Below are 9,906 nucleotides of genomic sequence, written 5' to 3'. Positions count from 1 at the left end.
ATAGAGTCTAGGAACCATAATAATCCCGATCCCCGAGTCTTTTGAGCCAGTGTTGCTCAAACGCCGTTCGGAAGCGCTAATTTATTGTAAATGTGGTGTGTAAATGCTGTGTGATACAGAAGCGGGTCTTCGAGACCCGCTTCTTCATTTCGCAAGACTTGTCGTTGAGGCTTGCTCGGTGACTTTTGTGCGTTTCTGATTCTACCGTAAAGAGTTGCGTTCGGCGCGTGCGAAATTCATTGCCTTCGAGATTTTTGATTACACGCTTGAAGCCAACTATCTCGGAGGCGGTAGCGGAAAATTCGAAAAACTGATTCGCGCGTTCGAAATTCGATGCTACACGAGCGCACATCTCATAAAAATCGCATATGTTGGACCAATATTTCGGCACATTTGATTCAATAACCGCTAAATTCTGATCAGACAACGCGTATGACCTGTTCGAGAGAACAGCGCTTCGAGCACATCATCGAGCCTGAAGCCGCGTCACAGCTTGTTGAGATTTCTCAGCATAGTAGTAGTAGAAGTAGAAAAACTTTATTATGTACAGAAACCGGACAGGCTCCTACCCCAGTGCTCCACGGGCAATACGTGGGTGAAAAACGTAGTTTGACCGGCAGGACGGTCCCCCTATTCCACGGCCCCACCGGCACGGGTCATCCGTTCAGCTTTAGATAAAAAAAAAAAAGTGTGTCGAAACCTCAACTGGTAGTTGCTTCGTGCAACAACGCCTACCATAGTGTCGGTACCCCGCAGTATTGTGGACTGTCACAAATTAGCGTGTTATAAAGCGCGCGCGCGGCCGCTTTCAAGCAGCTGCGAGACAGAACGGCGCGAGCCGCGCGCCCAACAAGCGCGAAAGACGAAAAAAAAAAAAAGACATCAAAAGACGCCGGCGCGCCGCATCCTCCTCACCCACTGGAGCCAGAAGCAGACAACACGATCAACGCCCGGCAAAGCCTGGATGTTTCTAGAAGGAAGAGGTGACGCATCCGCGAGCGATGCCGCCGCGATTCGAACCTACGAGAAAGCTCTCGCCCTTTTCCCAAGCTTAGCTGTACTACGCGCCGGAGAACACTCCCGACGCTTCTAGAAACCAGGGGAGAAGGGATAAAAGCATGCGACGACGAGCAGTGAAGCAGTAGTGCAGTCAGTGAGAGAGTCGAGAGAGGAGTGAGTCAGTCGGCCCGGATGGTGAAGTTATGCTACGTGTGGCTTCGTTAGCCAAAGAAGACGTGTTTATGATGGTGTGCGGTCAGTCGATCGTCGATCTGGAAGAATCCGGTGACGACACCGTGTGAGCCGTGACAAGTCACGACGACGGTTGAGCTACGACGATCAACGCTGGAGCTGGCGTGAGTGTTTCCTTGAAGAGAAGCATTCGATTACCGTCCAAGTATTGTGGACTGGATACGCCATTATCTATTCAGGACTTTAACTGTCGTTGAATAGTTGTAATGCATGCAATTGCATTCGTAGCATGTGATCTGTTTGTTTAGCTCCCGTTGTGTAAATACCATCTGAATTGTATTGTGAAGTTGTAACTGGTACCAGCCGAGTGTGCATGTGTTTGTATTATTTGTATTGCCTTAACTGAGAATATATTTCGTTTTCGTTTGTGTTGTCGTATCTCGGCTCTGACTCGGTCTTTGGACCACAACCGGCGTTCACTGGCGCACCAAAGGACCAACTCTAAATTGTCCGCGCTTTCGTGGTGCGTTTTCGGAGGGCCTTGACGCCAGCCCTTAGAATCCACCCGGCGATAGCCGTCCCCATTAACGGGATTAGTGACAATTATTCTGGCGTCCGCGACACAGGACCTTTTTGGTGCACAGTGTGTCCAAGGTAGGGAGAAAGAGCCTTGAGACGTTGATAGTGCTTGCGAACAATTTTGAGTGTTGCACCGCGTTCTCGCTAACCTGTGTGCAGAGAGTGTTTTGGAATTCGAAGTTAGGCAGATATTTTGTGCACGCGGCTAGGTTTTGTTTGACGGGCATCATGGATCTCGAAAAATTAGTTGCCCTTGGTGAGAAGATGGGTTTGTCTGGGGCCGAACTACGAAAGTGGGTCAGCCAAAAGGAAAAAGAAGAAAGAGAACGAGCTAAGGAAGAAAGAGAGATGAAGGAACAACAGCTGAAAGCAGAGCTTGAAAGAGAGAAGTTGGCGGTTGAGAGGGCCAACAAAGAGAGAGAAGCAGAACTTGAAAAAGAGAGGTTGGCAGCTGAAAGGGTCAAGGAAGAGAGAGCAGCAGAGCTGGAGAGAGAGAGGCTAGCAGCTGAGAGGGAGAAAGAAGAAAGAGAGGCGCAGATGGCTGAGAGAGAAAGGCAACGGCAGCACGAATTGGAACTCGAACGGCTCCGGTTGCAGCAGCGCACAGAGACTCCCGTACAGGCTAGAGCCGAGAGCAGTGAAAGGGAAGATCATAGCTTCCGTTTGAACCCAAGCAAACTGCTTGTGGTGTTTGATGGAAGGAAAGATGACCTTGATGCATACTCGTACCTGCACAGGTTTGAGACGATAGCTAGAAGCCAAAATTGGCCGGAGCAGCAATGGGCAACTGCTTTGAGCACTTGTTTGAGTGGCGAAGCGCTCAGTGTGTACGGTAGGGTGACACCTACCGATGCAGCTAATTACACGAAAGTGAAAGCTGCTTTGCTGAAGCGATTTCGATTCACCGTGGAAGGCTTCCGCGATCGGTTCCGTACGGGAAAGCCAGCTGATGGCGAGACGGCAACGCAGTATGCCGCGCGGCTCAGCCATTATTTTGACAGGTGGATCGAACTTTCAGAGACGGCACAGGAGTATGGTGAGCTTAGAGAGCTTTTAATCAGAGAGCAATTTCTCACCAGTTGCCACCCGAGCCTGTCGCTGTATCTGAAAGAGAGGAGAGCCAAATCGCTCGAGGACATGCTTGAGTTGGCCGATCAATTCTTAGAAGCGCAAGGTGGCACGAATCTGACCAAAGTAAAAAAGGAAGTTCACGAGGAGTCGAAGAAATCGGCACCTGAAGAAAACAAGCGTGCACCGGAGAGTGTTCCGCGATGCTTTCTGTGTAACCGGGTGGGCCATCGCGCTAACAGTTGTCGGACTAACTTCTCACGCCCCAGTGTGATGAAGTGTTTTAAATGTGGACAAACTGGCCACAAAGCAGACGCATGTCGAATCGATGCGAGTAAAGCCCACCAAGCAGCTTGTGCGTATGCCCCGCCAAAAGAGGAAACAGAAGCGATAAAAGATGAATTGGCCGATCTGAAAAGCGGGAAGAAGATGCATTTCATTGGTGCTGCGGTGACAACAGACACAACTAAAGGAATGCCGACAGTAAAAGGGGAAAGTTGGTGGAAAGGAAGTCACGGTATTAAGAGATAGTGGGTGCACCACTGTTATCGTACGAAAGAAATTGGTCCGAGAGAGTGATTTCACAGGCAATATATATACCCAACCGGTTCGCTTGCTTGATAGTTCTATTCGAATGCTTCCCGAAGCCAAGATTGAGGTTGAGACCCCTTACTTCAGCGGGAGTGTTACTGCCCTGTGCATGGATAAACCCCTGTTTGACCTAATCGTGGGAAACATCGATGGAGCTCGAGGGCCATACGATCCTGAACGTTTGGGAGAAGCCCCAAAGATGGAGCCCTCGTCAGTTCAGGAACCGCGACGAAAAGAAACCGCGGAAGAGAATCTCAGGAAAGATGTCACCGGAGCTCATATTGAAGCTGAGGCGTCAGAGAATGGCAACAATGGAACACCAACGGTCGCTGTACCGCCAGTGAAGACGCGCCGAGCAGGTGACATTGCAACTGAGCGGCCACCGTCATCTGCGGCTCAAAAGATGACGAAGGTGGTCGTCCAAGCAAAACACCACGGCGCGCAGAAGTCGGCGAAGCACCGCGAACGTTCTAACGAACGCGACCACGCCTTGCCGGTGTCGAATGTGTCGACGGCAGCAGAGACGGCCCCTCCGGCACCGTCAAATGGAACGGCTCGCAAGAAAAAGAAGAGGAACAAAAAGAGAGCGAGCGAGCACCGAAAGAAGGAGCGCAAGCGCGACACGATGATGACAGGATAGGGTGTTGGAATTGAGTTTGTTGGCGTTTTTGAGTTTGAATGTGGTTGAAGTGTTTTGAATGTGTTGTATTATTATACCCAGTGTCGAGTGTGTATAGCTAGTGAGAAGAAGAGCTACTTGCGTTATTTTATGTGTACAATGCTATTGATATATAACTGTATAAGCGTTGTAAACGAAGAGCTTTGTTTTGTGCGTTCGCATTGTTTATATGAAATGTATGATGGCGTTTTGTACTTATGTACTTGTGTTTATCTTTCATATGTTGTGACATTGAAATGCCCTGTGAATTGTATTGATATTTCTATTATGAATGTGACGCGCATTTTGTGTGGACTGAATTATGGACTCTGTATGTGGGACACTTTTGGTTATGTGTATGTGCGCGCTAATTTGTGTTGTTTGAATATTATGTGATAATATTCTTGAAGTGGGGGGCAGTGTCACGAATTAGCGTGTTATAAAGCGCGCGCGCGGCCGCTTTCAAGCAGCTGCGAGACAGAACGGCGCGAGCCGCGCGCCCAACAAGCGCGAAAGACGAAAAAAAAAAACAAACATCAAAAGACGCCGGCGCGCCGCATCCTCCTCACCCACTGGAGCCAGAAGCAGACAACACGATCAACGCCCGGCAAAGCCTGGATGTTTCTAGAAGGAAGAGGTGACGCATCCGCGAGCGATGCCGCCGCGATTCGAACCTACGAGAAAGCTCTCGCCCTTTCCCCAAGCTTAGCTGTACTACGCGCCGGAGAACACTCCCGACGCTTCTAGAAACCAGGGGAGAAGGGATAAAAGCATGCGACGACGAGCAGTGAAGCAGTAGTGCAGTCAGTGAGAGAGTCGAGAGAGGAGTGAGTCAGTCGGCCCGGATGGTGAAGTTATGCTACGTGTGGCTTCGTTAGCCAAAGAAGACGTGTTTATGATGGTGTGCGGTCAGTCGATCGTCGATTTGGAAGAATCCGATGACGACACCGTGTGAGCCGTGACAAGTCACGACGACGGTTGAGCTACGACGATCAACGCTGGAGCTGGCGTGAGTGTTTCCTTGAAGAGAAGCATTCGATTACCGTCCAAGTATTGTGGACTGGATACGCCATTATCTATTCAGGACTTTAACTGTCGTTGAATAGTTGTAATGCATGCAATTGCATTCGTAGCGTGTGATCTGTTTGTTTAGCTCCCGTTGTGTAAACACCATCTGAATTGTATTGTGAAGTTGTAACTGGTACCAGCCGAGTGTGCATGTGTTTGTATTATTTGTATTGCCTTAACTGAGAATATATTTTGTTTTCGTTTGTGTTGTCGACTCTCGGCTCTGACTCGGTCTTTGGACCACAACCGGCGTTCGCTGGCGCACCAAAGGACCAACTCTAAATTGTCCGCGCTTTCGTGGTGCGTTTTCGGAGGTCCTTGACGCCAGCCCTTAGAATCCGCCCGGCGATAGCCGTCCCCATTAACGGGATTAGTGACATGGACACAGCGCACACAATGCTTGAGCGAGAAAGCAGTGACGCATGCAGGTGCATTGATGACAATGGATCACGTGACACACGTTTCCCGGCCAAAATATGGCATTCTGTTTTTCCGACAGAGTCCGCAGGCAGGTCACTACCCCGATTTCATTGCACATAGGTTTTCGGCTCTTATACGTAGTTGATATATGCACTGCAAGCAGCACGAATCGACAGCCGTAGAACTGTTCTTCCAGTTCGGATGTATGTGCGGGTATTTCTGAGTGATACCGGCGTGAAAACGATGCGATATATATTGTCATGTGTGACCCTCTCTGCCACTATCATATTCCTTCAGTGACGGCTCCATTCGTCCATGCTGTGTTCCATCCTTTGTCCCATCATATATCTGTGTAGTGACAGCACATTGTGGAGTATCGCTTGAGGCGTATGAGACCGAGAAAAATGCCATTTGTTCTCAAGAAAAATGGCCGTTTATTTCCACCTCCGATCTTCCTGGGGTATAAGCCATCGACGCACTTCTCGTAAAGCATACACTCTGCAAAAAAAAAAAAAAGAATGGTGGTTATATGCACTGTTATTGGAAGTACCGACAACGAATTAGCTCCACTTACATTACGTCGGTTCTAATACAAAACAAGGACATATTGAGCGCATTCATGATGAGTGGTGTGTAGAAATAGATTAAATATAAGCATGGCAATCATTCTTCATATTCCCATATGAACTGTTACCGCTTGTTCTTCTTACTGTGTTTGATTTCATACTCGATACGAATGGTTCACAAAGGAAGGTTTTCCTTAACTCAAGACTATCCTGCCTCCTAATGGCAGTTCGATCTGCCCTTTGATCTTACTTTTGGTCTCCCGCGGACAATATGAAACAATATTGTTGCACCCCGTAGTACTCCATGTGTTTACTAGAAGTGCAGCTTTTTTTTGCGTTATTAGTGAAGAAGCCTGTTCGAGAGCTTCACAATGTCCATTTATGGGTCCCCTATTTGACGTCTTCTAATGAAACAAGTCGCATATATATTTCGAAATTACCACTGTGCGATTCTTGCTTTCTGAATGACAACTCACAAAGAAAGTGCAACTCACGTCCGTGGGATTGCTTTCTCGGATAAAATAACGCTTCTTCTCAACATGAAAAGCCCTGCACAATGCCTCCCTTTGTCCAAGCCGCTAGCACACCGCTTTTATCAGTACGCCGCCACAATGTAGTCGGGAACTTTCGTTTTGCAAATATTATATGCAAAGGCTTCCGTCTTTGTTGTGGTGGTCACGTGACATTACAAGGTTGTCCTCTGCAACTCACATCTATCCAAGGTATCCGCCACCGTAGCCGGTTCCGGCGTTGTGTCCGAATGACTGCTGTCCGAAGCCTCCCTGCTGTCCGGCAGCGCCACCTTGGAAGCCAGATGATCCCTGCTTGTGTCCAGAGCCGAAGTTCTTGCTGTCAGAGGACGAGAAGCCCGAACTGTGGCTGTAGCCCTTGTTGTCGTTGTAGGCGTTCACATTCCTGTTGGAGGCACCGCCAGCGAATGCTCCTGAGCCCTGGTTATACCCGCCAGCGCCACGCTGGAATCCACCCTGGTGGCCACCGGCAGAAGAGCCGTAGCCGGACTGGAAGCCTCCTCCATGTCCGCCGAGACCAACGCCTCCGAGACCAGCACCGACAAGACCGGGTCCTCCGACACCGGCGCCGTAGCCACCGAGACCAGCGCCCAAGAGGCCACCGCGTGCTTCGACCTTCTCGTCCTTCTTGTCAGCGTAAATGCTGCAGACTAGGAGGGCGCAGACAGCGGCGACGAATGTCTGCGTTTTCAAAGGATGCATCCACCGTTACTAGCTGTCATGATCGTGCTCACAAATGCACTGTGTTCATACTATACAGCCTATCTTCCTTATGGACAACAGTGCTCATTCTGAAACATCAAATAGGTTCTTCTATGGCAAGCTGCGTTCAACGCCACGGTGGTGTGGTTATCATCATTTTAATGATAATTTGAATTTGGTGCAGTGCACTAGGGTGGCTAGCATGACCCGTGTTTGTGTACTACACTAAAACCATATTATGCTACATGTAGACGAATTAGAAGTTAGAAATTGTGAAAAAATTTTACGTTTTGACAATACAGCATTGTCGATGTTCTAAAACAGTAGGTTCTTGCGGCACATCGCTCCGGGCTTCGGGTTAACGATAATGACACGTCTAAGGGTGTCATATAGAACCAGAGCCTCACAGTACAATGTCCCGATTCTGGACAGGCAGCAACGTGCAACATGCAACAGCATGGATTCCCCACTGCGTGTTGGATTTGTACAATTATTTCTTGATTTTCCGAGATGTCTCGACATCTTGCTCACGTACCGGGTCAGTCCTGAGCCCCATTTCCAGAAAAAGAAGGCCTCACCGCGAACTCGTGTATCAATTATGTACTGCACAATCTGGCGCTAACAAAAATGAGGGGATATAATAAATTACTGCACGGTAACGTAGCGTTTCAATGTTAGAGAAATTAATGTGGTCTTAAAGGCCAACTCCGGCGATTTTTTGGCCATGTCAAAGTAATGGTGCTTTTATGTTCCTGAGACGCTCCTGTTACGGGCCCGATATCAGAAATACTCGGCAAATTGGAGAATAATTTTAAATAAGCAAAAAAGCGTGACACCGAAACCGATACCCAACCGAGTGTACTGTCTACGTATGACGTAGACGTTGTTACGAACAAACCGGAAGTCGTGCAAGGCATGCCGGTCACGCCGGCACGGAGTATGAAAACTGTGACAGCCGGGACGACCAGCGAAGCGCCGGCCAAACCAACGCCGTCTGTCGCCTTGTGCACGGGAGACGCTCGCTGTAGCGGCCGAAGCGCCGAAGTTAGCGGTGCCCTCGGCAGCGTCACTTCCGCCGCCTTCCCAATACTGACGTCACAGACGCAATGTTGCCAATAATTGTGGGAAGCCAGGAGGGTGTTTGCAAACAATCTTTAAAATTCATTTGCAAACAATGTGCGCATGTCTCAAGCCTGTAATTTGGCATAAATGACGGAAACGTGCAAAGGAATGTACCCAGCGAATTTCATTGAGATCCATCGACCTCGAAAAATCGCCGGAGTTGGCCTTTAACGCAGCATAAGAGTATGCATCGCAATACAAGAAGAATACTGTTCGTCACTTTATACCAAGCTGTCAGCGGACTTATATAACAAACCAAGAGAACTGTCAAATGCCTCTAGTTCAAGCAAGTGGCCGAACACATACCTTCATCTTGGAGGAGATGGGTGTCTTCTGTGAAGATACTTGGAAGTGCGGGTGCACTGTTAGAGGGTGGCTGTCCTTTTATAGCGGACTCGAGGGAAGCGTCGAGTCTTCGGCTTGAAACAAAAAACAACTTGAATCCGCCGGTGTATAGAGAGGAAGTGACGTAGTAGCAGTTCTGCGAGCCTGCAGTTGCTGTTAGTTACCTGTCACACTAGAAAGAATCAACAAATCCAGGCCGCAAGAAATCGTCGTTATCGGCTAGGGCTCCAAGCACAACCCGCGGGGAGCGGCTTTCCCCGGCAGTTTCGCCACTTCCGCCCATCCCTGCTCCCCGGCGTGTTGCCGTTTCTATCTCGAAACTTTCACTTGTTGCTTGCTTTTTGTTGTCGTTGTACCGGTGATATGGAACGCTGGTTCGTCGCTCCTTTAGGATATCCGAAGGTGTTAGAGTGCTGCGCTACTACGGGTGCTTGAAAAGACTTTCTCGAAGTCTCAAACCGTTAGAAAATAGTTATCTTGCATGACAAGACGCGGGAAAGAGCAGTGTTTGTAGCGAAAATAAAATTTGATTGATTGATTGATTTATCCTGTTATGCACATCGGTAGTTTAGAAATGGGATCGCTTGCTCATTTTGCCAGGCATAATTGTTATTGAGAATGGTATCGTTCTTCTTTCGTAGGGAGCGCATATATATATATACATATGTAGTATTCGTGGACAACTTAATCATTGCGTTGAAATTAAATGAAGACAATGTCAGGTTGGTATTATTTCTCAAATAGCCCCGCCACGGTGGTCTAGTGGTTATAGCGCTCGACTGCTAACCCGAAGGTCGCGGGATCGAATCCCGGCTGCGGCGGCTGCATTTTCGATGGAGGCGAAAATGCTTGAGGCCCGTTTACTTAGATTTAACTGCACGTTAAAGAACCCCAGGTGGTCGAAATTTCCGGAGCCCTCCACTACGGCGTCTCTCATAATCATATCGTGGTTTTGGGACGTTAAACCCCAGATATTATTGTTATTCTTTCTCAAATATGCGTTGTCGCCTAACGAAAATTCATAAAGTAGGTTGATCCTTTAGAAAGAAACAATGTAGAATAAAAT

At 48.5% G+C, this 9,906-nt stretch overlaps 1 protein-coding gene across 1 annotated transcript; it reads right to left on the bottom strand.

The window, feature by feature from the left end:
- Window positions 1-5,983: 5,983 nt before the first annotated feature.
- LOC119401867 (uncharacterized) lies at window positions 5,984-8,822 on the bottom strand. Its single transcript, XM_037668875.2, has 3 exons — window positions 8,802-8,822; window positions 6,853-7,352; window positions 5,984-6,073 (listed from the first exon to the last, which is right to left on the bottom strand). The coding sequence occupies exons 1-2, from the start codon at window positions 8,805-8,807 to the stop codon at window positions 6,855-6,857; spliced, it is 504 nt and encodes a 167-aa protein (XP_037524803.1). The 5' UTR covers window positions 8,808-8,822; the 3' UTR covers window positions 5,984-6,073; window positions 6,853-6,854.
- Between the last annotated feature and the right edge of the window lie 1,084 nt (window positions 8,823-9,906).

The sequence above is a fragment of the Rhipicephalus sanguineus genome, chromosome 8 (assembly GCF_013339695.2).
Source record: "Rhipicephalus sanguineus isolate Rsan-2018 chromosome 8, BIME_Rsan_1.4, whole genome shotgun sequence".
In the NCBI taxonomy this organism is placed as follows: Eukaryota; Metazoa; Arthropoda; class Arachnida; order Ixodida; family Ixodidae; genus Rhipicephalus; species Rhipicephalus sanguineus.
This window is presented reverse-complemented; position numbering and strand designations above follow the sequence as displayed.